The sequence below is a fragment of the Parambassis ranga genome, chromosome 2, assembly GCF_900634625.1.
Source record: "Parambassis ranga chromosome 2, fParRan2.1, whole genome shotgun sequence".
NCBI classification, from domain to species: Eukaryota; Metazoa; Chordata; class Actinopteri; family Ambassidae; genus Parambassis; species Parambassis ranga.
Genome location: NC_041023.1, coordinates 25,268,419 through 25,295,787, shown reverse-complemented (window position 1 = coordinate 25,295,787; position 27,369 = coordinate 25,268,419). Strand labels below are relative to the sequence as shown.

The 27,369-nt window shown below is 45.6% G+C and overlaps 3 protein-coding genes and 1 long non-coding RNA gene across 12 annotated transcripts in view; 2 read left to right on the top strand and 2 right to left on the bottom strand.

Moving 5' to 3' along the window:
- Positions 1 to 140: 140 nt before the first annotated feature.
- tymp (thymidine phosphorylase) lies at positions 141 to 7,743 on the top strand. Of its 3 annotated transcripts, none has more exons than XM_028399925.1 (10): positions 141 to 272; positions 4,270 to 4,392; positions 4,850 to 5,052; positions 5,195 to 5,293; positions 5,448 to 5,577; positions 5,658 to 5,776; positions 5,857 to 6,019; positions 6,631 to 6,858; positions 6,939 to 7,079; positions 7,160 to 7,743. In XM_028399925.1, exons 2-10 carry the CDS (start codon positions 4,275 to 4,277, stop codon positions 7,288 to 7,290), a joined length of 1,332 nt encoding a protein of 443 aa, XP_028255726.1. In that variant the 5' UTR covers positions 141 to 272; positions 4,270 to 4,274; the 3' UTR covers positions 7,291 to 7,743. The 3 variants fall into 3 exon arrangements, with proteins under 3 accessions (XP_028255726.1, XP_028255724.1, XP_028255725.1); XM_028399923.1 differs by having other exon boundaries at positions 193 to 272; positions 4,156 to 4,392; XM_028399924.1 differs by lacking the exon at positions 141 to 272 and having other exon boundaries at positions 2,484 to 4,392.
- Positions 7,744 to 8,773: 1,030 nt separating this feature from the next.
- lsm8 (LSM8 homolog, U6 small nuclear RNA associated) lies at positions 8,774 to 10,770 on the bottom strand. The gene is made up of 4 exons (XM_028399941.1): positions 10,572 to 10,770; positions 10,248 to 10,288; positions 9,276 to 9,403; positions 8,774 to 9,012 (listed from the first exon to the last, which is right to left on the bottom strand). The coding sequence occupies exons 1-4, from the start codon at positions 10,600 to 10,602 to the stop codon at positions 8,922 to 8,924; spliced, it is 291 nt and encodes a 96-aa protein (XP_028255742.1). The 5' UTR covers positions 10,603 to 10,770; the 3' UTR covers positions 8,774 to 8,921.
- A 546-nt stretch (positions 10,771 to 11,316) lies between these two features.
- grip1 (glutamate receptor interacting protein 1) overlaps positions 11,317 to 27,369 on the bottom strand; it is a 42,475-nt gene continuing 26,422 nt past the window's right edge. For 2 of the 6 annotated variants that reach the window (XM_028399890.1, XM_028399886.1), the window contains exons 2-26: positions 26,519 to 26,599; positions 23,347 to 23,491; positions 22,768 to 22,913; positions 22,596 to 22,679; positions 22,449 to 22,524; positions 22,235 to 22,380; positions 21,986 to 22,133; positions 21,706 to 21,875; positions 21,205 to 21,342; positions 20,971 to 21,120; positions 20,662 to 20,848; positions 20,360 to 20,505; positions 19,799 to 19,879; positions 19,614 to 19,683; positions 19,100 to 19,245; positions 18,869 to 19,013; positions 18,436 to 18,575; positions 18,151 to 18,348; positions 17,798 to 17,951; positions 16,986 to 17,097; positions 16,359 to 16,391; positions 15,618 to 15,728; positions 15,423 to 15,539; positions 15,187 to 15,333; positions 11,317 to 15,107 (exon numbers count right to left, since the gene is read on the bottom strand). In XM_028399890.1, coding sequence (XP_028255691.1) covers positions 14,811 to 15,107; positions 15,187 to 15,333; positions 15,423 to 15,539; positions 15,618 to 15,728; positions 16,359 to 16,391; positions 16,986 to 17,097; positions 17,798 to 17,951; positions 18,151 to 18,348; positions 18,436 to 18,575; positions 18,869 to 19,013; positions 19,100 to 19,245; positions 19,614 to 19,683; positions 19,799 to 19,879; positions 20,360 to 20,505; positions 20,662 to 20,848; positions 20,971 to 21,120; positions 21,205 to 21,342; positions 21,706 to 21,875; positions 21,986 to 22,133; positions 22,235 to 22,380; positions 22,449 to 22,524; positions 22,596 to 22,679; positions 22,768 to 22,913; positions 23,347 to 23,491; positions 26,519 to 26,599 — 3,368 coding nt within the window. In that variant the 3' untranslated portion in view covers positions 11,317 to 14,810. The remainder of the gene's footprint in view (positions 15,108 to 15,186; positions 15,334 to 15,422; positions 15,540 to 15,617; positions 15,729 to 16,358; positions 16,392 to 16,985; positions 17,098 to 17,797; positions 17,952 to 18,150; positions 18,349 to 18,435; positions 18,576 to 18,868; positions 19,014 to 19,099; positions 19,246 to 19,613; positions 19,684 to 19,798; positions 19,880 to 20,359; positions 20,506 to 20,661; positions 20,849 to 20,970; positions 21,121 to 21,204; positions 21,343 to 21,705; positions 21,876 to 21,985; positions 22,134 to 22,234; positions 22,381 to 22,448; positions 22,525 to 22,595; positions 22,680 to 22,767; positions 22,914 to 23,346; positions 23,492 to 26,518; positions 26,600 to 27,369) is intronic. The other 4 variants (XM_028399891.1, XM_028399887.1, XM_028399888.1 and 1 more) reach the window with 3 other exon arrangements.
- On the top strand, positions 16,223 to 17,933 carry LOC114432130 (uncharacterized). 2 transcript variants are annotated; one of them, XR_003670228.1, is made up of 4 exons: positions 16,223 to 16,442; positions 16,973 to 17,482; positions 17,620 to 17,682; positions 17,806 to 17,933. It is a non-coding gene; the product is annotated as an uncharacterized LOC114432130 (long non-coding RNA). The 2 variants fall into 2 exon arrangements; XR_003670227.1 differs by having other exon boundaries at positions 17,770 to 17,871.

Below are 27,369 nucleotides of genomic sequence, written 5' to 3'. Positions count from 1 at the left end.
TATATATACTTTTCTAAATGTACCTGATTTAGATTTGGTGCTTACAGCAGATAAAATCATATATTTAACTGCCATGAATACTTCCTGCTCTTGGAGCTGAATGCTTTGCAAACACACATGCACACACCGTCATAAACAGAGCTTGAACCTGAACAAGGAGCTGCAGCCTCATTGGCTGGCTCTGTCATTGGCCTCTGGACTCTTGACCTGCAGCCACTTTATGATAAGCTACATGGTCGTTGCCACTCGATGGACCGCAGACTACTGACAAGGTATGTATCTGTGTGTAAAGCTGAGTCTGTGTGGATAGAGTTTATGAGGGTGATGATTGTTGTGAGTTAAAGCCTTGTTGTAGTTTACGTTACACTTGTTTTTATCTTTTTTTATCTATTTTATTTTATTTCGCTCTCGTGCCTGCTTCTTATTATATGTTACTTGTTTTTTGTATGCACTAAATCATTAAGGCAAATTCCTAGTAATGTGAAACCTTCACTTCACCTCTCACACACAGCAATAAACACAATTCTGATTTTGATTAAGATTTGGCAAGCGCAGCAGGTTGGTCTCATCATCACGCCCTTTAACATAGCAGGAATTGAACTAATCAGAGTAATGTGTAATCAGTTGATTGAAAGTTGAGTATTAATAAGATTCATAATAAGACCCACATTCCTTTAGGGCTCTGTTCAGCCAGCAGCCTGATCTGTATTTACTTTTGCAGTCACGGTGCAAACATTGATTTTTTTCTTGAGGATAAACTGAACAGAAGCATCTTGGAGATTCTTCAAACAAACTGTTACAGGTTGTTTTCTAACAATACCTGTCATGTGATTGGAGGAAGCCCCTGTCAGTCAGTCTTATAAATATAATGATGGTTTAAAGAATGTAGCATGACTGGTTGTGTTTGCTTTATTAATGTTTTGCCATAAAATGTTTATTAGGCTATAACAGCACAAATTATAACTGCTAACAACAGAGTTTGTTTAGCCGGCAGAGATTGGTTCCTTTAATTTAATTTGCGACAGCAATGACGTCATTAACAGCAACACAAATGCCCAAAAAATTGCTTTCACAATGAGTTCACTTTCCATAATGGTCTCAGTGAGCCGAATGTAATAAACTTTGAACCACAACTCTGTGGCCTTCCGAACCCTAACCCCAACCCTAGCTGTAACTCGGCCTCAGCCGTCGTGAGGCTTAGAGCCTCAAGTGAGATGCTGCCCTACACTGAACTCCCCATATGGGGAGGCAGGGCTCCAGACTAACTTTTGGCACCAGTTGCACTGGTGCGCGTAACTTTTTTTCTTACTTGCACCAGCACAAAAGTTAGGTGCACCGCATCACACCGCAGTTTGTTCATGAATTAAAAAATGATTAAAATCATATATACCTTTGTTTATTTAATAGTTGTGATTGAGATATATAGTTTTCTTCAACACGTTTCCAATGTAGCTACAGTATTCTCTTCTCTCATCTTCCTCACCTCTCTTCCTCACTCTCCTCTCTTTCTAAAGCTGAGCTCCAGCTGACAGACTTTTCATTCTGTCTGTTACAGTTTTAGCTGTATGCAGATATCATACTGGCAGACAATGGTCCGCTATAGCAGGATAATAACAATACTTTTTAAATGGGCGTTCGACATGTAACATGTACTAACTCCTTAAAACTAGCTGACTGCTGTCAGTCAGAGTGAATCAGCCTTCAGCCTTCGTCTATGTTTGTGTGTAAGTGTGCGCTGGGCCATATGAGGAGTTGTACACACACGTTTAAAAACGTATAAAAAGTCCGGGCCGAAACGAACTTTGTTCTTGTTCTCGTCACCTCGTGTAACAGATCTCTCTGTTCTCGTGGAGTATGGAACAAGCTTTAGCACAGCATCAGCTCTGCACAGCATATGGCCGTGTTCTTCTTCTGGATTCGCTGCACTCTCGGTCTGACTGCAAATGCATACACACACGCGGGGTCCCGCCCTTCACTGTCTCTGATTGGTTTAGACCATGATATGAGCCTGATGTGTGTCTGTTGTTGGACCACAGGGAGACTTTTAAAGGTAGGGTAGGAGATTTCATTCTGATGCACTTTTTGTTAAATTAGTGTAGCTTCTCTTTGCAATCCGATAGCAACCAATTAGTTCAGCAGTTTCGCATTAAAACGAAGAATATTAATCATCTGTGGAAGCTATAAAACGCTAAAAATATCAGCAAATCCTGTGAAGCGCCCCTGCGCATATATTTGGCTGGTTGTCACTCTCTTCCTGCTCTGCACGCACCAGAGAGGAATGTGCATGATGGCCGAAGTCACAGACTGGTTGGGAGGCATGGCTTCGGGGTGAACTCAAGAGAAAGGGGCGTGTTTTTACTTTCAAAATTTGGCTGACTCTCACTGAGTTTTCAAAATCTTCTACCCTACCTTTAAGAGTCGCGGAGAATGTGTTTCCCTCTAACAGCTAATCAGACCTCTGATATTTTTTGGTTGCACCATTGAGAAATTAGGTCGCCCAAATGGTTGCACTCTAGAGCCCTGGGAGGAGGGAGTGAGTGAGTGATTTCGAACATAGCCTAAAACAGATTGTGAAGCATAAAAGTCACTTTGACTAAAACAATCTGATATTAGAAAATATCTGGTAATACATATATTTTCAAAATTCATTTAATTTAATTAAATATTTAATAATTACTAAAACATTTTCTGCCAAGGGGATGTTTTTATTTGACACGTAAAATGGCATATTTTAAATATCTATATTAATATAACCACAAACACTTGCTTCTTAACTCTAAATTTCTGAACAGTAAAAACACCACATCAACTCTGTCCATTAACACTAGTAGTCTGTCAGAATCTGAACAGAATCAGACCTCCGCCATGTTGGCAGCGCCACGTCCGCCAAAACTCCAACTATGGACAAAGAGGGGGAGCACGAGCAGAGTTTAGGGAGGTGGGCGATCATGGAAGCAGGAAATTCGCGCTGTGATACAGCAACCGCCTGTCACTCAAGCGGCAACGCCCATAATTATGCGCAATTTTAAGTCCGAATACAATTAAAACAAGTGAGGCCTCTCCAGTTAGCTAGCAGGTAAACACACGCTATTAGCTAGTGCCACTGCTTTCAGTGCAGAAATTGACTTAAACAGATGAGTCGACAAAAGTACAAACTTCGTTTTAAAAAAAAAATTGCCTCCATGGCTCCATAGCCACGAACTTCCAAAAATGAATTTAACAAAGTCCGCCATCTTTGTTCAAGGGGGGGGGGGGTCTCTGACGTCACACTCCAGGTGCAGAGAAGGTTGCCAGGGTCACTGAGTTCATCCAAATTGCATTTTACTTAGAAATATCATCTAACTAATCCAATGCAGCTTAATGAATATGATAGACAAAAAAGAAAAAAAACAATCACCAAGTAAGGCACCACCTGAAAAACCGATATTTAAAGTAAAAGCACTACATTCATAAATACACAACTATAACGTTCTCCGTAAAGACGACATCGTTTTAATACCAGCGTGCGTCCACAAGAATCCACACACAAAAAAAAGAAAACAGTGAACGCTGCAGTACACATGCCAGGCCTGTGAGCGGCGCTGTAACGCCGCCACATAGGCACTTTAAAAACCGAGAAGAAGACGGAAACGGGCGTATCAACTTTTATAGCGTTTGAGCGTTTCGCCCACACGGAGCCGGCGTCCAGGAGGGTGAGCACGAGAACTTTTAAAACCCGGTCCTGGAGTGGATCAGTCATAAAACGTTGTTTCCATGTTTCCGCCCGATACGCTACGTTTCTGAAACGATGACGCCCCCTCCCCTCACCCCGCATGCGCGCACTCCGACAACAACAAAGTGCTGAACTTGTTTTTGCTTTCCCAGTCTCTCCTGCTGCTCTGCTGACACAGAGAGCAGCTGGTGGACAGTGACCGTGAAGGTTTAATGTTGTTGTGTTTACAGCGCAGAGTTTTGTGTGCATGCCCCGTGTCTTCTTCTCTGGTTCTGTTACAGCGCCACCCATAGTTCTGACATGTGTTCTACAGTGTTGTGTGGGTTCGTGTGGAAATACGCCTTTATTGAAACGATGTCGTCTTTAAGGGAAATATTGTGGAACCGAAACCGACTTCGTCTCTGCGTGGACGTGGCCTCAGTGGTTCTGTTATTTCCTTTCAGAAGGCAGAAGGAGGTGTTTTTCTCTGCGTTGGGCGTGCATGCAAAGAACTCTGGAAACTTTCAGAAAAGAAAAGAGGTTGCAGATGTTTTAGCAGCTGTTTGTCTGTCTGCAAGCGAACATGTTGTCCATCCCTGAGCTGATCAAGAAGAAAAGAGATGGTGAAACATTCAGCGACGAAGAAGTCAGAGCCTTCGTCCAGGCTGTCACAGAGAAAACCATCCAGGACTGTCAGACAGGTATACACACACACACACACAAACACACACACATGGCCAGAGGCAATTCTAGAGCTTCTAGGGCCTTTGAACCAGAATGAATCACCCTTAACAAATAATCTGAGACTAAAGCAAAATGTGAAAAGTAAACATCTTTATGTGTTTATACGGTGTACAACACCTTCTGTACTGTTTCTTTTAACTCATAAAACTATCTGGCAGCAAGCAAAGTATGTCTACTGTACTTTAATGTTACTCAGCCTGTCATTAATGGACTAGTTGGCTAGTTCACTAAAGTGAAAGTAAGGCGCCTGTGCTGAACTGTTATGGCCCAAAAATGTGTGTTGTGTAATCTTGTATTAATGGCAAGAGCTCTCACTCCTTTGATCACAACCCAACCACCTTTGTACTCTTAAGCATTTGTCTGCCTTGCACCCCAGCATACAGCACCTCTCTCCTCTGCCTCTGTGTCTTTAAGGCGCCATGCTGATGGCAATCTGGCAGAAGGGGATGGTTGACAAGGAGATTCAGACCCTGACCAGGGAGATGATGACATCAGGGGAAGTGATGTCATGGCCGAAGGAGTGGAAGAATTTGATGGTCGACAAACACTCGACAGGGGGGGTGGGAGACAAAGTTAGCCTGGTGTTAGCGCCAGCGCTAGCTGCCTGTGGCTGTAAGGTAGACTCCACGATGTCCATTATTATCAATTATTGTATTGATTATTATTGATTGATCAGTTTATACAAACTAAAATCCTCAAAGTTCCAGCAGATTCCAGAGAAGCGCTTCATGTGTGTGACCTCATGTGTGTGCTTGTCAGGTGCCTATGATCAGTGGGCGGGGCTTAGTTCACACAGGAGGAACTCTGGATAAACTGGAATCTATTCCAGGATTCAACATTCACCAATCAGGAGAGCAGGTGGGGCAGACTCTTCACTCATGAGTGAACACGACATAAAAATAAATCTTCAGGTCAAAATCATCCAATCAGTGCATTTTGATCTGGAGTCCTGGATCAGATTGCAGCAGATCTGTACCTCCATGTGTGACGCCCTCTCTGGTCCGACCTGCAGATCAGGAAAATCCTGGCCTCAGTGGGCTGTTGCATTGTGGGTCAGACGGAGATGTTGGTTCCTGCAGATCGAGTCCTGTACGCTGTGCGGGATGCCACCAGCACCGTGGACAACTTACCGCTCATCGCTGGTGCTGACTCGGGATTACTGACCTCCCCTGATGCTTGTGTGTGCATTGTGTGTTGGAACGTGTTGTGTTTGTGTGTTCAGGTTCCATCATCTCAAAGAAAGGAGCAGAGTCGCTGACTGCGCTGGTCCTGGACGTGAAGTTTGGACGAGCCGCTCTGTATAAAGACCTGGACAGCGCTAGAGAGTTAGCACAGCTGTTGGTGAGTACCCTCCACACATATCACTCATCACCCAGCCGGCTCTGTGTGTGTGGGCCTCCAGGTGTCATGCATCCTTTCAGGTGAGAACAGGGAACGGCCTGGGCATAAAAACAGGAGCGGTCCTCAGCACGATGGACACTGTGATTGGTCGATGTGTGGGCAACAGTCTGGAGGTGATTGAATCCCTGGAGACGCTAAAACAGAAAGGACCCGACGACCTGTTAGAGCTGGTGACGACACTGGGTAACAACAATCATTTTAGAGGCTAAGAAACCAGATTACTGAATGATTGACTGTTGATGTCACCAGCTTTCTAAACATGCATTATCATCATTTCATGTGTCCTTTGAGCTCCACCTGCAGCTGTGTAACTGACACACTGTTGACTGGTTTTATAACTGAAAATTGAAAATAAATGCAATAAAATGCTCAATTTCTGTAGGAATATGTGTGTTAATCATAGCCGACAGATAATGAATATATTATATACATTTATTTCACTACCAATATTCGTCCACAAGATGCCAGTACAGACTCCACACACAGAGTGCAGCCAGGACCAGCTGCAGCTCAGCTGTCTGCTCTCACTGACTGTGCAGCGTCCTCATTAAAAAACAGGAATCTGAAGCCACTGAGGCTCAAAACAGCGAGTTCAGCTGTTCTCAGGCCAGCAGACCGGAAACATCTGAACATATTTACCATAAGTGTACTCGCCCAACACTGAGCTACACAAAACTCCAACACAAGCTGCAGAAGCACTTCGTGTAGAAAAGCAGTTATTGAAGGATAAATCTCCTTCATCACTAAAACATCATATAAAAACTAAGTTTAGAGCTCTGCTGTTGTTTGTGTAGGAGGCATGTTACTGCTGATGACCGGCTTAGTGTCTGACCTCCCAGAAGGCAGGAAGCAGATTTGTGATGCTGTGACTGGTGGAGCTGCTCTCTCCAAGTTCCAGGCCATGATGGAGGCTCAGGGTGTGGCCAGTGAGACGGCTCGGATGCTTTCCTCGGCCCAAAGTGATTACTACAGTGTGCTGCGAAAATCCAAGCATCAAATGGACCTGAAGGCACCAGCAGATGGTAACATTTATAACAGTGCAGTGATGGTGTGTTCACGTGACAGCGGGTGACAGTGAGCGCCTCTCCGTTTATGTCTGCAGGTGTAGTCCTCGACGTGGACGGTTTGGTTCTGGCTCAGGTTCTTCATAAATTGGGGGCGGGGCGATTAAAGGTCGGGGAGCCTATCAATCACAGCGTAGGGGCAGAGCTACTGGTGTCCCTGGGTCAGAGGGTAAAAAAAGGTGAGAGGTTATGGCTGAAGATGTTCATCATCATGTTGATGATGTGTTTAGGGCCTGCTGACCGTGGTGTGTGCTTTCAGGCGACCCATGGCTGCGGCTGCATTACGAGGATCTAGCTCCATCCAAAGACCAGATGAATCAACTGGAGAACGCTGTGACCATGGGAACAGATGGAGGCACCCAGCGCACGCTGGTGCAGGAGATACTGTAGCGTGCCTGTAATCAACTCCAGACATTTCAACTCTTACTTTGTTTTTAACAGCAGCTGAGAAACACAAGCACTGCAGTTACATGAATCTGCTGCTCTGCTTCACGCTCTCATTAATACATGACCTGATTACCAGCTTCTAGATAGATAGATAGATCTTTATTGTCATTGTCACAAGTACAATGAAATTTAAAGTGCTCTCCAGTCAGTGCATCATTCATTCAGTCTATATAAAAAATATATATATAATTTAGGTCTAAGTTGCTAAAAGAATAAATGAATGAATGAATAAATAAACTAATAAAAAAATAAAAATAGACATAGATAAAATACGTAAAAGGATATCATACACACCCAGTCCTAGCCTAAAAAAACATGCATCCGCTCACACACTGTTGTCACACATTCTCCTGTCAAAATATACATGATAGAATAAAACAGTGATTGTGCACATTATTTCTTATCAGCATTTAGAGTGGTTATTGCGGTTGGGTAGAAACTGTTTTTGAGTCTGTTTGTCCTCGCATGAATTTGTAACGCCTGCCAGAAGGCAACAGTTCGAACAGGGGGTGGCCAGGGTGTGAAGTGTCCTTAATAATGTTCTGAGCCTTTTGAGACAACGGGAGCTGTGTAGGTCTTCTAGTGAGGGGAGAGGGCAGCCAACAATCTTTTGAGAAGTGTTGATGACCCTCTCGAGTGCTTTCCGCTGAGCTACTGTGCAGCTACAGTATACCAGATAAAAATGCAGTATGTTAGTATACTTTATACTGCAGCACGTAGAGGGACACCAGAAGTCTCTGTGTGATGTTATTCCTCCTGAGTGTTCTCAGAAAGTACAGTCTTTGCTGGGCCTTCTTCAGCAGCTCAGCGGTGTTCACACTCCAGTATAGGTTGTCTTCGATTTGGACACCCAGGAAGCAGAAGTCAGCCACCCTCTCCACACAGTCCCCGTTGATAATTAATGGTGGGATGTCGGTTTTCTTTCTCCTGTAGTCTATTATGAGTTTGTTAGTTTTTGATGTGTTAAGGAGGAGGTTGTTGTCTGCACCATGTCGACAGTAGCTTTACCTCGTCTCTGGCAGACTCGTCTCCTCCCGCTGTCTGTTTGTGGTCCTTGAACACAACACGAATCTTTACTTTAACAAACACTGGTATCTGTCGGTGTTCCCATAATTTTCCAAATATCAACTCTTCACAGTAGATCCACATGTAAAGTTTTCTTGTTTAACCTTTATTCAAATTATTGTTCAGAACATCGAGACAAATCTGAAAACTGAAACTAAATCTGTGGAATGAAAGGAGTAAATATTAGAAATCAGCACGAAGGCCACATCGCATACTTTAGCATCTGAGTCTTGAATCTTAAAGGTGTCACATTTAGTAAACAAACACAGAGTTCTAGTCAGAATCAGACAATGAAGTTTTATTATAACAATCTGTCATTGACAAAAAGACTGAAAGCATCAAAAAAGTTAAAACGAACAACTCCAGGAACTCACATTTTTATTTATAAAACATACAAACAGAGAAACGTCATACAGGAGTCGACTCAGGGAAGGAAGTCATCCTGTCGGGCTCTATGCACATAGCTGCGTTGGGCTGTCATCTGTTGCCATGGAGATGGAGGTCGGAGGTCAGTGGACGACCGAGTTGAGCGGCTCGGCCCGAATGTTTCCTAAATCCAGAGTGGAGTCTGTTTCCTCGTCGATCTCCCCGATCACCGCGCTGACAACAAAAACAAAGGATAACGTTTTTCATTCATTTAATTCAAACATACGTCGACCTGTGACTGCAACTGTCTGTTTACTGTATTGATTATTGATCAGGTAACATAAATATTCAGCTCACACAAACATAAACCTGCAGAAATATCTTTGAAATCATTCCTTTTTTTATGAAACTAGCTACTGAATTTTCTGCCAGTCTTCACTGATTGATTGATCGAGCCCTGATCGATCGCGGCAGTGGACTGGCCACAGGTGACTCACACGTTGTCTCCTCTGACGATGTAAAGTCCCAGCACCACCTGCTCCACCCCCTGACTGGAGCTGAACACTCGCTCATGACTCTCGTCTAGGATCAGGTTGATGGTCTGATCGAAGCCCTTCAGGGTGCCCTGAACACAAAACAACACATATTATATAAAATAATCCTTCATCAGTTTCAACATGCAGTGTTACAGACAGGAGCACACACTGAGCCTCCTGCACAAACATTCTCTTAAATCTCTCTTATATTTCCTTCTTTTTTGATGCACCAGATGTTCTTACTTGCCCTCAGCCAGCTGTGCTGAATGATCAATCTCACCTGATTATAAATGGGCCACACTTGGCCAATTGTGTGTAACTAGCACCCACTAAACACCGACACAGGACAGGTGACAACTGTGGGTCAACCGTTTCAGAGATGCTTAGTTTAGTTGAGATAGTTTTAAGTCAAAACAAACAAATGGAACCTGTCGTCTGTCAGAGTCAGTGCTGCTGTTACAGGAACACACAGCAGGAGTGTAACCTGACGTTAGTACCCTGAGCACTGCTGCTATAATATAACTGCTGGTGCATCGCAGTTATTTGACTTCTTTGCTGTTAATCCAGATGATGGTGAAGTATTTGCAGACTGTGCTGACAGAGGCATGTAAGACGTTAATAAATAATCAAACATGACACTGTCACCGGTTTGTGTTTCATAATCAATCACAGAAATCAGATTGTACTGTGTGTGTCTGTGTCCCTGTGATTTAAAGCGTTGAACACGTGCTTCCAGAGCTGTGATCTAATCCCAGATAACTGTGATTTTACCGGGAGTCGGAGCATAAACAAGAAAACACTGGTGACTCCCACAGGTCTGTGGGCACGAGGCGTAATGTCCAGTAAGTAATCACACAGATACGAGAAAGAATACTAGTAATAAACACAGTAAAAGTTCTCATATTCACAATATAATGATGTGTTTGAACGCACCACAATCATCCTGCCGTCTGACGTGACGATGGCCACCGTACCTGAACCTGCAGTTAAAGAAACATGTTTCTAACAAAACACTCAGTGAACAACTGCGCCATCAGCCGCTCTGACAAGCAGCCGCCTTCAAGTTCAGGTTTGGTCTGCTCTGAGAAGCAATTTAGCTTTTAGCTCACAGCATCAATTCTAACCTGAAGCTAAAGTGCACCTTCAATCAGAAGCTACACTTCACAAACATCACTGCTAGCTAAGCTAACTAGCTCGTCTTCATTCATTCACACCGACAGTTAGCAAGTTAGCCGGCTAGCGGCGGCAGCAGGATACGGTTGATGTAGCTCTCCAGGGCGGTGGACATGCTTCGTCCTGGGTTCGATGTTTATTTATCCAGCGGAGAGGTCGGTGAAAAATACCACCGGTTATCTGCTGATAAAACGGCAAAGACAGCGAGCACGCACGGCTAACAACAACCACACACACACACACACCGGAGGACAGACGTGACTAATCACGCACAAATTCACGGAGCAAGCAGGAGCGCAGAGCGCCGAGCGCTGCGTCACTTCCGGTTTGTCTCAAAGAACGTAAGAACCATACTCTGATAAGAACATGCATAAAATAACAATGAAGCGTCTAAAGTTACCGCGTGTTATGTGTTTTACAAGCTACAAAATAAACAAATCCTTCTGATTTTATGTTTTAATTGTGTGCAAATTTAAGAGATTTCAGTCAAAGAAATGAGTTTAAACTGAACCATTAATACGCCCATACCACAAAAATAAATAAATATTATATCAGACAATCAGTGACTAAGCTTAGCTTAAAATTTAGCTGAGGTTAGCTGCAGCAACCTCGGAGGCTTTGATGTTACTGTAATCAATCTTATTTAAAATATTAGACTTAAACTATAATCAAACTACTTTAAATATGTAGTATTTGTGAGTATAGAAGTATAGAGATAATACTTGATAAGGAACTGAACAGTGAAGTTGAATTTTTAATATGTATTTCAACTGTTGAATCTTGTGCGTGTGTGTTGATGTGAGGCGACACACAGAGCCCAGCCCTCCCAGCAGGTCTTCATCTTTATTGTTGCTCAGTAGTTGTCCATACAAAGGGGGGGGGGGGGTGAAGGAGAGCAGTGGAGCCCGATAGGACAAACACCAGGAACGTCATGCTACCAAAGTATTAAATTTGTACAAAAATACTTTACAACATCCCTGTTCCTTTAAAGAAAAATACAGTTTGGTTGGTTGGTGAAGCTACATGGAAACTAATCTGACCCACTATTTCAAATGGCAGTGCAGTGTGTGTGTGTGTGTGTGTGTGTGTGTGTGTGTGTGCATGTGGGTGGATGTCTTGCTGAGGTGAATCACTAGAGTGCAAATCCCTGCAATGTTACACACACAAACACACACACACTTACAAACGCACACTCTGACACACACACACACACACAGAGATAATACATGCGCACAAACACAGTGTATGGCTTTAGATCTCACTCATTGAACCCTCCTGAAGCCACGCCCCCTCAGTTGGTGGCTTGTTCCTAATAGTGGAACAGTGTTTGTCAGCTGAATACTGAAATTCTAATGATGCATGCAGCCGTTCAGACTGCTTCTCAGGCTCCTAACAACTATCGCTGTGTAATTTTAGCCATAACTGGACTCTTACGATGTGCAAACGATCACTGTTAGCCCTGTTGTTGCCGTTTTGTGTGTTTGCTAAATGCTAGCAGCATTATCCAGGTGTGTCAGTGTTAGCAATGTGCAAGATAGGCCAGCTGTTAGCCATGTATTTTTACACTGTGTGCTACACAGATATTAGCTAGGTTTAGCATCTGTTAGCCTTGTGCTAAAATGTTGCCATGTGTTGGCCCCAAGTTCAAGGTGTGTGCTAGTTATAAACACTGGCCCTACATGAGCTGTTAGTCTGTTTAGGTGTCTGTTGAGTTCTTACTGAATGTTAGCTCTGTTTACTGTAGCCTTGTGTTAGCAGTATTCTACTGACGGTGGTGGCAGCACTTTGTAGCCGCAGCTTACCTATAGCTCTCTTCTCCAGGTGTGCCAGCTGTGTACAAATAATAGCTCTGTGTGGCCGATGTTAGCCCTCATGGCCTTGTGCAGGGTCTGTGCTAACGATACACCTGCTGTATTGGCCCTAGGCTAGCTATGAGCTAACATAATAAGATGGCTATTAGTTGTGTTACCCATGTGCTAACCAAACACCGTTATGTTTTTCCATTGTAAACACATTTGGCAGTAACTGTAGCTCCTTCTAGCATTGTGCTGTGTGTGTGTAGCCACATAACATGGGGATGCTACCCTGTGCTAAGTGTGTGATAGCCACATGCTAACCTTACGCTAGCAATGTATTTGTAATCAAAACACACAGAAACAGCCAATCACAGCTGTCCTGAACCTGCTGCAGGGAAGCTATTGGACTTGGGTTCTGATTGGCCAGTTTAAATAGTGAGTTCAGACTGAGGTGAGAGTAGGAACATGTTGACATCACTCCAATACACACACACAGAGGCTCTCTCTCTCTCTCTCTCTCTCACACACACACACAGACACAGACACACAGCATTTACTGTAACAGGTTTCCTGTTGTAACAGGATATTTTTTGTTTTGTGGTCATGAGGTGAAGGTTGTTGAAGGTTTTCAGGGTTTGATGGTTCCGATGTGAACAGCGATGAGACTGAACCATTTTTTAATCTATTTTACATATTTTCAAGTTCAGTCACCATGGAAACAAACAAACAAAGAGAACTGACAACAGTCAATCAAAAAACACCGATCGATTAGCATAATAGATCACTGTTACTGGGGCTGGGGAGGGGGAGTCGGGGTGGGGGCATGCTTGGCTTCTTCCTGGGAGCCGTTTGGTTGGTTTGTGTGACAAGGAGCACCAATCACAGATAAGCAGATAAATATTTTGTTTTCTGATTGGTTCCAGCCAATCAGCTGAATTGCTCAGAAGCTGAATCTGTTGTCCTGGCTGCTTATTGGTCAAGGGGAAGGGGGGGGGGCACGGCCAAGACTAGGAATTCAGGTGGGAGGGGCTTAACTGGCCTTGTGTTTAAACACACACGTACACACACACAGACACACACACATACATACACAGTGTGGCCAGTCCAACAGGTGTAAACAGTAGAAAAAGATTCATATTGAACTGCTCAGTGTCATCTTCATCATCATCATTATTGTCAGCATTATTATTACAATTATTACTCTCAGCTAATTGATGGCACAGAACTTAAATGTTAACAGTGAACCTCTCTCTTCGTGTCCATTGATCAGGGATGCTCCGATCAGTGTCAGCTGATCGTTAGCTGTGTGGTGGGAGGGGGAGGAGAGGAGGCGCCACTGAGGGACAGCCATCAGACAGAAGACATCTGTGTTTATTGGGTTAATTTAGCAGTCAGTAAGGATCCGTTTACCTCATGAGTCAGCTTGATTTGTACGAATTTTATGACTGGCATGTTGAGTTTTTGGGTCTCACTGATGCTATCATTCCAGACTCGTCTTCACCAAACCCTACGTAACTTTAACCTATCTCTGATTAACCACTCTTCAACTTCCTCAGAATCTCCATGACCTCCAGGAACCACGACCCTCCTTAATCTCACGTCACTTGAAACTCTCTCAGCTGATAAAGTGCCAGGTGGAGGCAGCACCTCCTTCCTCTTTGCCACACAGCTTCTCACTAAATGTTGTAATAATGTAACAAAGTGCTCATCAGGCAGCACCTGAAGCGTCTCTGAAGCTTCTGGATGCCCAAACCTGATCACAGGCTGAGAAGCGGTCTGTTGTAACATCTGAGGTATACAGCAGTGTACCAGAAAGGTTTTGCCTCACAGAACACCACAGACTTGACACTTGTTTAGGTGATCCCAAAAGCCTCAACCGCTGACTGGAGCATCCCTGGTCCTCCTGGCAACCTCTCTGGATTCTGGGCTCAAGTCCAATCAGTCTTTGTGCTGCTGTGGTTCTAGGCTTTGTACCCACGGTTCTCTGACCAGAACACCACAAACAAGGACCATGCCTCGGACCAGTAGGACCACTGGATGTGGCTCTTACTTTAATGGAACCAGTAGCCATGATTCTGTTATCACCAAGACTTATGGAACCTGGACCAGTAAGACTAGCTCCATTAAGACAGGTAGAGACCCCTGGCTGTGGTTCTGGCTTCAATGGTACAGCGAAACCTGTAGGCTTATAGTCCAGTAATTCACTGGCTGTGCATTCAGCAGAACCGGTACCATGACTGTGTGAGATTAGGCCCGATAACTACAGACAGGTCAGTAGTAAGCAGAACTGGTTCAGGTGAAAAGGCGAGGAGTTGCTCCGGTCCAATCTGTGTGCTTTCAGGCTGCTTCAGCAGTTCAAGGGTCAGACTGTAGTGGTCAAAGTTCATCCAGAGGGTGTATGTAGCACCGTGGGAGGTCCACTGTGAACCAGTTTAAAAAGGTCTAGACCAGTGTGGTGTAACTTTGTTGTACCGTAATCCTCACTGACCTCTCCAGTCTGAATCCAGTCTGATCCAGTTTTTGTTTGCTATAAGGAACTGTTACTAATCTTCCCCACACCGAGCCCTGCCCCCAACCCATCTCCCGGTTGGTTCCACTTGATTGGACCACCATCTTCTCCATGACTCATGGAGAGGTCTGATGGTCCAAGCTCGCTGCTGATTGGCTGAGGGGAGTGGCTGTTGTTGGTGGTGCTGTCATTGTGATTGGCCAACAGGGGGGAGGATGGGTTTCGACTGATGACGAGCTCCAAGCGGTTTGGAGACTCTGCGATCAGAGGGACGACGAGGCAGCAGTCAAAGTCTCGGGTTCGGACGTGGTTAATCTGAAAGACAGACACTTTCACTGACTTCTGTTACCAAACAGACGGAGCCAGGTTAGGTGAACAGGCCGTGTTTTCTTACCTGCAGTATTCGGTCGTAGGCTCGGAGGCCACCACACTCTGCCGGACCTCCCGGTCGGATGTTATTGACGTAGACACCGCGGTCGAGCAAACCATCAGAAACACTAAAACCAAAGTCCTCCAGGTCTGTGGCCTTCTCCAGAGTGAGCTACACACACACAAACACACACACACTGTTAAAAATCACATGACTCATGTCTGTCAGAGTGGCGAACAGTGCCGGGGTCTGGCTGTCACCTTGTGGAGCTCCACAGGGTTCTGATTTAGGATCTCATTGACTTCCTGCCTCATCTTCCTCATGGCGAATGCTCGGCGCTGAGGGTCAGAGGGCAGCGTGTTGGAGCGAGGAGTCACCTGGGAAAATTCAGATGAGAGTTTTTCTTCACTGAAGCTGCTGATGCAGCGTGTGAGACACAGAGAGTCGATCTGTACCTGCGGTCTGGAGCTGCTGCGCTCCTGGAAGCTCGCCTGGCGTCCCAGCGTGTTGCGCAGTGGGGTGGGGTCATGATTTAGGCTGAGGGTGGAGCCTGACATGATGGTTGCCTGCAGAGCCAATCAGAGAACAGCAGTCAGAGACAACCAATCAGAGACAAACGTGAAAAGGTTACAACAATTGTCCCCACAGAGGACAGGACAGGACCTGCGTCTACTGACAGAATCAGCTTTGAATTGATTAATCAATGACAGTATGTCTCTACTGATTTGCTCTTTATATCAGCTGGTCAGGTCTACTGGTCAGATGTTTCTACTCTCGATTACTGTTAATTTCTTCATCCAAGCCTCGTCACACCACAGACGCCCACTTCAGCCAATCAGAGTCAGGGACTCAAACGCATGCATGACTGACAGATCTGATTCATGACCAGCAAAACAAACTACCCATCAGGCCTTGCGCAAGCTCTTCCAAGCATGCCTCGCTCAAACTGCCATGCCTGATGCAACATGACGCTGCCACGTGATTTGTCAGAAGCTGGGCGATGTCACTAGGATGTCACAATGACGTCACCATGGTCTGCTGCTGTTAGAGTGCAGTTAGAGTCACATTCAGAAACATCTAACATGGCGGACGACACCAAAGAGGACAGCGAGGAGAGAGAGAGAGAGAGAGAGAGAGAGAGAGAGAGAGAGAGAGAGAGGAGAAGAGTTAGTAGAGGGGGAGAGGGAGGAGGATACCAGAGTGAGGAGGTGCGTCTCCTTTCCAGACTCCTGGAAGAGAAGGAGTCATTGCTGTCTTTTACTGTGGTGCTTCCAGAGCAGGTACAAACATGTTCTTTTAGCATCAATGCTAACGCTACAAATCGCACGCAGCTATTTCTGCTGTAGGGCTGGGGCTGTTTTCTTTTGAAAGGACTGAAAATCTAGAGGTGACATTTATCTTCCAGTGTGCCTCAAGTTCTGCTAGCTTACCTGCTAACTCCTATGAACTATTTATGTTTATATGTCTGCTGCTTTGTGTGTGTACATAAGAGTTTTTCCTCTATATATTCTATTTATTGTTTGTTGATATTTTATTATTGTTCGCCGCTACATCAAGTAAATTTCCTTACAGGGATTAATAAAGTAAATCTTAATCTTAATCCTAATCTTAATGCAAAAGAACTGGTTTGATTCATCCAAACTGACGTAGCCGCTATTTAAACTATTTGATAAATGACAGCTAGCTGGCATAACGTCCTAGCTAATGTAATCATCAAGTAAATTAATATATTAGCTAAAGCTACTATAAGTCAACAACACAAGATAAAGGTAAAACACAGCTAGCTAGTTTAGCTTTGTTTACTTCACAGATCTGATGCTCACCTCCAGCTCTCTGAGGATGCCGCTCTGACCGCACGTCTCTAAATCCTCCAGCGCCTGTGACCAAAAGTTCTCCTCCTGGTCTGGTTCTGTCCCATCATGCCCCACAGTGAACCTGCGGGAGAGGTGCAAGGTCGACCAATCAGAGAGAAGTACAGCTTTACAGTTCTCAGACACACACACAATAAGGAGGCTGGTGATGGACTGGTCATGCTGGTGAGAGTTTTTCTGTCAACACAGGGGGGACATGTGCAGTGACGACATACACGTCCACCAGGTGTATGTGTCAGCGTGACAGGGTCAAAGGTCACCAGGGTTGAGGGTTTCTGCTGGAGATCAGAGGAGTGACACGGGACTGTGTGGGGGTACAAGGTCAACGGTCATTGTGGTACCTGCTGTCAGAGATTAGACCGCTGGGCAGATTACAGCCTCTGCAGATAGAGACACACTTCTGTTACTGCTGTTAGCTCCCATTGATGCTAACACTAAAACTACAGAAGGTAGGTCTATAGAAAAGTTAACATGTTAACAAGAATGTAATAATTCTATTAAATGTAGAACAGAGAATTGCAGATTATTTTTGCTACCTGCAACCCCTTTCAGATTTGCCATCTTCTTTTTTTGGCTGCACGATCAGGGGTCACAGACAGCTAACCACAGAAACTACACATCGACTTCAGTAGGACTGAGGAAGAGTTTGGTAAATATGCATATTGTGGTGCAGCAGGAGTCCTCTAACTGGAAAATTGTATTAGTAGCATGCTTTATAATTATTATTATTATGCAGGTTGATTCTAATGAATCGTTTGTCTCACCCTCCAAGTGGTGGGCGGTCCCAGTCGTCGTCATTCAGGCCCAGATCTGACAGCGGATTGTTCCTGTGGCGAATGGAGGAAGACGATTGGCTGTTGCTCGTCTTAGCGTTGCGCCACTCGTGGAAACTATAGGGAGACGACTGAAAAGGCGGAGCTACACAAACACACAGAGGATGATGTCATTAGCAACAGAGTCCAGGAAGAGTAGTCACTTCCTGTTTGTGGGTCACATGGTCTACTACCTCATAACAGCTAAACATTGGAGCTGTTTTTTACATGACACACCTTCAAACATTCTGACAGCTAGCCATCGCTTGGTGGTAATGACGTTAATCTAATGAACCAGCTCCCACCTGGGCTGGTGAAGCTGCTGTCCATGTTGGATCCGTCCCATGACTCCACTGCGCTGTCCACAGATGGTAGCGTACTGAACACCCTCATTGGAGGAGCGACCATGACAACAGGCTCCTCCTCCCCATCCTGATGCTCCTGGTTAAGCCCCACCCCCAGCCCCAGGCCTGAGCCAACCATGCAGGACTTTGGGCTTGACACTGCAAACAGCAAACAAACATGTTCGACCTTTGAAGTGTGTGTATGAGGTGTGTGTGTGTGTGTGAGGTGTAACTGTGTGCACGTACGATCGCCCTGCTTCTTGATCTTCAGAGTGACCGTCTCCCCCGCCTGCTGCAGCAGACTGATGGCTTCACTCAGAGGTTTCCCCTTCAGGCTGCTGCTGTTGATCGCCAGGATGCGATCGCCCACATGGATCGCACCCGTCCTGCGTGTGAGATAGTGAGAGTTTACATTAGTGTGTCCATTCTGGTGTAATCTTTTAAAAACATCAAACAAAAAATAATTAAACACTAAAAATATATATTTTAAACTTTTAAACTGAAGGACCGATGGAGGAAATTGTGTAAAAAATGGAAAGAAAGATCATATTTATTCTGAGCAGCAGGGGGCAACATTTTCCACTTCATCCTTTTCGCTCTTCACAGAGTTTATATTTACAGCAGCAGTGGTGACTTGTGTGGTCTATTGTTGTGCTGTAGTGTGTGTGTCTGTGTGTACCTCTCTGCCAGTCCTCCCTTTGTCAGTGAGGAGATGATGATGGGGTCGAAGGGCTCCTCGGTGCCAGAGATGGTGATTCCCAGCGGGCCTCCGTACCTCTGCAGCTCCACCGTGTAGATGATGCTGCCGGACACTTCCTGCTCATCTAAGATGTTAAACGAAGACACTACCTGTCTCTGTCTCACTCAACCAGCCTGAAGGTGCGACATATTTTGAGGTAAGTGGAGCTACCTGAGTTGTCTTCGTCTTTGCGGATCTTCAGTTTGACGAGCTCCTCACACTGCTGAAGAATCTGAACAGCTTCTTCCATGGAGCAGTTCTCCACCCGGATGTTATCGATGGCCAGCAGCTTGTCTCCCAGCTCCAACGTTCCCGTCCTGGAAAACACATCCACACAGGGTTCGTTACAGGGGGACACCTGTGTGTCTCTGGAATGTTATACACTGTACTCCTGATGGTTCTCAGACCGTTCTGCTGTAAAAGCTTCTGTAACGTTCTCGTTCTGTTTAAATGGCGCACACTGAGCAGATGCTACCTGCTGGTTAGAATCTCTTCAGCTCACATTTTCTGCTTCACACTCCAAAACACATGACCTACAAACCGACACACACCAACACACACAGCCTAATTGACCATCCAACTACAAGTAGCTGACTCTGCTTGGTTATGCTGCTGGCTTGTTGCTTGTTGAGGTGAACGGATGTGTTGACATGTTTCAGACCCGGTCAGGGTGAGTCTGGGTTACCTGTGAGCGACGCTGCCTTTCTTGATGTCGGAGATGATGAGCGGATCGCCTGGTTTCCTGTTGGACGGAGCTGCAGACACACACACACAGATAAAGTGTTTACACCGCTGCTGCTGGATTACACATTAAAACGTAGGAGATGTAATACTGAAGTGACAAACAGGAGGCCGCCTCTCCGTACTCACAGCTGATGGTGATCCCCAGCTCCACTCCGGGTTTCTTTGGCAGCTTGACATGGAACGTTCCTGAACTAGGGATGACCGACTCTGAGGCGGGAAGACGGAGACATTTCAGGTCCAAAGAAAGATTAACATGAGTCTTTTCAGTCTTCTGTTTGATTTGTGAGTGAACTGTCCCTTTAAGTCTACACCACAAACTGTAGTATGTCACTGTATCTGTGTAACCACTGTGTATTTTAACATTCTGTGTGTTTTTTTCTGGAAAACCAGGCCCAGGCTGGCATCCATTAACTTTTGGCTACATCTCTCTGTGTTTGGCAATGTACAACGTAGAGTTAACCGTCCATCAGCTCCAAGTCATACAATATGTGTGTGTGTGAGTCATTGGTAGCAGCATGTTGTGATGTTCTATTAAACTCAGGCGTAGGAGGTTATTTATACCCGCAGAATATGTTACATTCACAAAGAGTCTGACGAATCACAGAGCAGCAGAACTAAACACAGACGGCAGCTGATCAGGCGACACACACACACACACGGACACACACAAAGGAAACAAAACTGTACCAGCCACGTCGAACTCAATCTCCAGCGTGAGCTGAGCGGTGATGGACGAGTCTCTGAGCAACTGATTGTTTTCCTCCAGAGTCGAGTCCTCGGTGGGGACGCCATTAATGGACAAAATCCTGTCACCGATCTGCAGGATACCACACCTGCAGACACACACACAACATACGGTCTTGTTTTGTCAATCAATAGATAAAAATTTTAATACAACACAGAAAAGTTTCTCTGAATAATGATTTATTTTCCGGCAGTCAAATGATTGATATGATAATAACATAATCAAATGTCCCCGGTCTGTTTACCTCTCTGCAGCGCTGTCAGGGTCGATGTAAGCTATGAGTGGCGGCGAGGACAGCGTTTCCGTAGCGAAGACACCTCCCTGCAGCTGGAGCCCAAACCCCATGATGCCATCACTTAGCAACGTCACCTCTGTGGTTTCTGTGTGGACCACCTGACCGGCAAGACCCACGGTGCTAGATGCCAGAGACACTGACGGAGAGAGGTGAGGCAGAGACAGTTAGTGAGCGTCCAGATGAAACATTTATTATTGTCTTTGAGGTCAAGATGGAGGTTGTCATGGTGATAAACGAATAAAGTTTTAATGTTCTCACGGGAACTCTTGAAGTCCTTCTTCTTGGCCTTCCTCCTCATCAGCGTGCCCCGTGGACTTGTGGGATACATGTTCCTGGGCAGTGTGCTCATGTTGAGGGAGGAGAGACTATAGGCTGACATGGAGCCAGGAGAGAACGAGTGGCTGAGAGCTGTAGAAAGAGAGAGAGCGAGTGATAAGGAAAGGCACCTCTCTCTTTCAAAATAAAAGCTGAGAGAGAGAGAGGTGGACATACGAGGATTGTTTGTATGGCGGTTGTGCGACCTGGCACCTGATTGGTCAGGGTGGTACGTGTTGTAGTGGTAGGGGGGGAGGATAGGGGCGGAGCCTCCGGTCTCCCAGGGAAGGGGGCGAGGACTACGCTGGACCTTGACTGCACACACACAGACACACACAGAGGAGGGTGTTCAGGTTAAGACGAGAGGAAAGGTCAAAGGTCACAGCATAGGTACACAGGTCGATGCCTCTCTTTCTGCTGCTGCTCATCGCAGACACATTATTCAGGGCTGCAGCTTTTTGTTTGGTACAAATGTGTGTCTTAAACACACACGACACAGCGGCGGTATCTACACACACATGCAGCTAAGAGCTTTATGAAAGATCATTTCATTAAAGCTTCATCAGAGAGTGAGAGAACATGTTGTTCATGTGTGTCAATTTCTGGGTAGGTTTGTAGGTTTCTAGGTGCTGTGTGTACATTTAAGGCCCCTTGAATGTGTCGTGTATGTCTTTATACCGTGCTGTGGTGCGTTCAGGGCCGGACGGGCCTGGTGTTGTGGCAGGATCTCCATGCGGACGGTCTGGCAGGAGGCAGAGAGCAGCTGAGTGGCTTCAGCCAGAGAGCAGAACTCCATCGACTTCCCGTCAACAGACAGAATGTGATCACCTGCATGAAGCGCGCCACACCTACACAAACACAAACCATGTTCAACCACAACGAAGGCTCAAACGCCTGTTAAAGGGTCAGATATGAAGATAGCAGAGGAAGAAAGGCTCAGGGGTCGGAGGTCACGCACCTGTCTGCTATACTGGCTGGTTTGACCTTGTCTATGATGATAACCTGCTTGTTGCAGAACACGGAGGTGGACAAAGCCACGCCCAGACTGGAGCCTGTCGCCTTGGCAACTTCAACCAGCAGCGGCCCCGACGCCGTGGCAACCGAGTCTGAGGGAGGGGAATAATCATCAGTGTGTAAAACGGCAGTTATCAGATCAGTCGATTGAGTTGATTGTCAATCAATGAACTGTTTCAGCTGCTTCACTGACCCATAACTGAGACGTCGTACTCGATCAGCAGCGTGGCCTCCTGCCCGCACTGCTTCAGGATGCTCATGGCCTCAGACAGCGTGCTGCCGTGGAGACGAATCCCGTCGATGCTTAGCAACCGATCGCCTGGCTTGATGGTTCCTTCTCTGCAGTGAGAGAGAACTTTGTTAGTGTGTATAAAAACCGTTCAGTTGGACAGAGGGTGAACACGCACCGATCGGCAGGCCCGCCTGGCCTGATGGTTGTTATGACGATGGGTCGAGATTTGTTCCTGTCTTCATGAGCTCCACCTGCAAGCATTGATTCACGTCATGTTTTTGTATTTGTGTGTTCTTAAACAGACAAACTGAGCCCCTCTCACCTCTGATGACGAAGCCAAAGCTGTTCCCCTCCTTGTGCAGGGTGACCTCCACATTCTTAAACATGACCCCTGACCCCTGCACCGCTGCAACACACACACATCAACACATCAGCATCACAGCTGCACAGTGAAAATCTGCTTCTCTCTTCACATCAGTGACGTCGGTACTCACAGACGGGCGGCAGCTCGTACTCGATCTCCAGAACGACCCGCTCCCCGACGTTCTTCAGCAGACTGATGATCTCATCGTGTCTGAACTTGGCCAGGTTGATGCCATTGACGGAGCGTATGTAGTCACCAACGTTCAGCTGATCACTCCTGAACAAACAAACACATTTTCACAACCTGTTCAGGTGTGTGTGAAAGGTACCTCGCCCCTTGAAAGAGCCCTGAATTTGTTGTTTGTGAACAATCAAAGCAAAGACTGCATCCTGGTGGCATCACTGAAGCCATGAGCATTGGTAAGTACATATGAACAGCTAAAACTAAACCTGTGACAACACAAAGCCCAGTTTGTAGACCTAACTTGGAACTTCCAGGACTCTGCTGCTGCTGTTTTGGTTCTAGGAACCACCGAGCCCCTTCAGATGTCTTACACAGTCTGCTGTTTGTTTTAAGGAAAAGCTCATTAGCATAGAGGAAGTTTCAAATCTGTACGGGGGAAGTACAAAAACTGCAGACAATAAGGATGAGAGTTCTTTGAAGCGAGTTAAAAATGTTTCATTTAAAAGGAGAAAGCAGACTCCGATACCTGGCAGCGATGCCTCCCTGTCGCAGGTTTGAAACCCGAGGCTTTCCATCTTTGTCAATTCCACCAGAGACCGTCAGCCCGAGCGTTGTCCCTTCCTTCTTCATCAGCTCCACCACCGAGCAGCCACGAAACTCATCTACAAAAACTGCATATCATTAGTCCAACAGACGTTCTCGCCATTACATCTTTTTAACTGCCCTCTTCTTCTTTTGATCCTCCTTCCTGTGTCTAGCTTTACAGTTTCTCCTCTGTCTCTAAGTGCAGAGAAATAAAATAATAATCTGGACAAAGAGAAAAGTGAAGTCATCTTCTATTCTGTTGACCATCCATATTTCATCAAACCCTAAAATATTTAACAGATGGAGAGATGGATCAGGATATTTCAGAGCAGACCTGCTACAGTGAGATGTGACCAGTCCTCAGGTGATAGAACAGGAAGGAGGATTTCATTAAAACACTGTGTTTTATTATTCACAAGGCCTGACTTCACCCTCTTTCATTCAGACATCCAGTCTTTGGCATTCACCATCATTGTCTCCTCCTCCTCCTCCTCCTCTCACAGCCTCTTACATCTACAGACACTTTACAGAAAGCAGCAGTGTGCTTTTCAACTTGTCTAACGGCAGCACTGACGCACAGAAATAAAGTAAAACTCCTCATCTGATAAACCGACGGATGAACCGGTTTCCTGAGGCAGCAGGGGAGAAGCTTCTGAGTGCTACTTCACAACCTGCTGCTTATCTTTGTACTGAAAAGTGTAAAGTTTGTCTTAGAGGATTTGTTGATGAAGATTCTCAGTCATCCAGGTCATCATACGTAGAGAAGATTGAAGCAAGGCGTCTGGACTTGTAGAGTTTTCTAGAAGACGTTTCGCTGCTCATCCAAGCAGCTTCATCAGTTCTAACTGTTTGGTGGGGAAACATGGTTTATATGTGGTTACAGACCTCAGTGGGTGGGTCTGGGTAAAACTTAAAAAACTTAAAAAACAATAGCACTAAATGTTTCCATACTTACCTGTGATGTTCTGGCTGACTGGGCCAGGTGTGTCTAACGACTGGCTAACGACTATGAAACTGCCGGAGGGGGACTGGTTGACAGCCCTTTGTTCTTACTGTGATTATGTGCAAACTTCCTGGGAATGGATGGAATCACTGCATTGTATGTGGTAGAAAGATGATGTCTGAGGCCACCACCTCTGTTAAGGGAAGGTTTTTCCAGCTTAACATAGATGGCTTCCTTGACTCCTCTTTCATACCACCTTTCCTCTCTGTCTAAAATGTGAACATTGTTGTCCTCAAAGGAGTGTCCTTTGTCTTTGAGGTGGAGGTGAACAGCTGAGTCTTGTCCTGAGGAGGTGGCTCTCCTGTGCTGAGCCATTCTTCTGTGGAGTGGTTGTTTAGTTTCTCCAATGTACAGATCAGAACATTCCTCACTGCACTGGACTGCATATATCACATTGCTGTGTTTCTCCCTGGGAATCTTATCCTTCGGGTGAACCAGTCTCTGTCTTAGTGTTGTCATAGGTTTGAAATGGACCGGGATGTCATGGTTGTTGAAGATCCTGCGGAGTTTCTCTGATACTCCTGACACATATGGAATGGAGATGTTCTTTCTCCGCCTGGTGTTGTCCTTCTTCTTGTTGTTGGGGGGTCTTGTTTTTGTGGCTTTGATGAGTGCCCACTTCGGGTAGCCACATGTTTGCAGGGCCTTCCTGATGTGGTGTTGCTCCTTCTTCTTCCCCTCTGAGCTGGTGGGTACAGTTTGTGCTCTGTGCTGCAAGGTCCTGATGACTCCCAGTTTGTGTTCCAGTGGGTGGTGTGAATCAAACAACAGATACTGGTCCGTGTGTGTGGGTTTCCTGTACACTTCCACATTGAGGCTCCTGTCCTCCTCAATGTGTACTGTGCAGAGGTGGTGGCCTCAGACATCATCTTTCTACCACATACAATGCAGTGATTCCATCCATTCCCAGGAAGTTTGCACATACTCACAGTAAGAACTAAGGGCTGTCAACCAGTCCCCCTCCGGCAGTTTCATAGTCGTTAGCCAGTCGTTAGACACACCTGGCCCAGTCAGCCAGAACATCACAGGTAAGTATGGAAACATTTAGTGCTATTGTTTTTTAAGTTTTTTAAGTTTTACCCAGACCCACCCACTGAGGTCTGTAACCACATATAAACCATGTTTCCCCACCAAACAGTTAGAACTGATGAAGCTGCTTGGATGAGCAGCGAAACGTCTTCTAGAAAACTCTACAAGTCCAGACGCCTTGCTTCAACCTTCTCTACGTCTTAGAGGATTCAACAGAATGTGCAGCAGCACGCCATTTAAACTCCAGTATCAGGGACGAGTGCTGTTAATGGTCCGCCGGATGGTTAAGAAACCTGATAGGTTCCTCTGAGGAAGTTCTCCCAGGTCTTCCACCCACTGGTTTCAATGGTTTTTGCCTGTTGTGGAGGATTCCACTGTTCTTTCCAGGATGTACTGTAGTGGAGTTCCACGTGCTGCTTCAGAGGCTCAACCATGTCCCCAGGGTGGCTTAGAAACATGACCAGGCCCCCTAACTAGAATCAGAAGGTCTACTTGTACTTCAGAAGTTCTACTAATTCCTCATATTACTGACTAACTGCTCAAGAGCTTTAGAAGCTCTTCCCATCTGTCATATTAGTCGACCAAACCAGCACAGAGGCTCTCCATCCACTGACTGTGCAAATGATTTTAAAGTTTTGGCATCTCCTCAAGTTGGTTCCAAAGCTCTTTGAGCTGGTTCCAAACCAAACCACTTACTCTACTGATTCTTCTTGTTCCTGAATGTCCACCAAACCCCTGACACCTGAAAGTGTCCATGAAGTTTTGGTTAGGCCATTATTTGTGTCTCTGACTCACTGAGCTGCTCTGAAGTGTTTGAGGGCACACAGTGATCTCAAAGACTCACTGTATCAGCTCACTTTGACAGCTTCTGCTGATCATTTGTGTATTTTTGTTTTATTCTCACTGGAGTTCTGCAGCTCTCAGACAGAAATCACAAGTAGGCCACCAGCTCCAGGTGGGAGGAGACAAACTGCAACCACCAGCATCTTCCTGCAGGTCACAGGATGGAAAGCCTCAGCTGTTTGTGAGCGTGCTCTGTTTTCAGCTGCTGCTGGAATCACGCTGCAATGACAACTGTTACCTGGGATACTCTGCCTCCTGATGGCCAGCGCTCCATCTGGAGGTCTTGCCCCGGTGGAGTGTTTGGTGTAAGGCCCCTCATCTGAAACACACAACAAACACAAATACTTAATAAAACAACATGTGACACTTTAGAGATTGGCTGTCAACCTCAAACACTTCCTGTACCAGGCTCCACAGACCCTTCAACTGGTTTTAAAACTTTTTTGGGACCCACCACCAGATCTAACCTGAAGCTTCAAATGAAACTTTATTTGTCACATTGAACACTGTTTTGCACAGTAAAATGCTTGATGCTTGACCTCCAAAGTCTTCCAAAGACCTGTCTCCAGATTTCCTGGACCAAACTGCTTTGGTTTATCTATACCTTGGTTTTAAAGCTCTACCACCTTTCAGGGGTTGGACAGGTCCCCTACAGGGTCTGTATAGAACCTCTATAGACCCAGTTACTCCAACTAGTTTAGAAGCTTTACTAGTACTTAGTGTCATTTTGGTGAGGACACACATTAATGAACACTAGTTGTAGTTTATGAGCTCTACCAGTCCTTCTTACTAGTCCACAAACTCACTGTTTACATCATGGTGGTTAAGAAGCTCCAGAGAGCAGCTTAGAATCACAGCCAGTCCTTCTAGACATCATCTTTCTACCACATACAATGCAGTGATTCCATCCATTCCCAGGAAGTTTGCACATACTCACAGTAAGAACAAAGGGCTGTCAACCAGTCCCCCTCCGGCAGTTTCATAGTCGTTAGCCAGTCGTTAGACACACCTGGCCCAGTCAGCCAGAACATCACAGGTAAGTATGGAAACATTTAGTGCTATTGTTTTTTAAGTTTTTTTTTAAAGTTT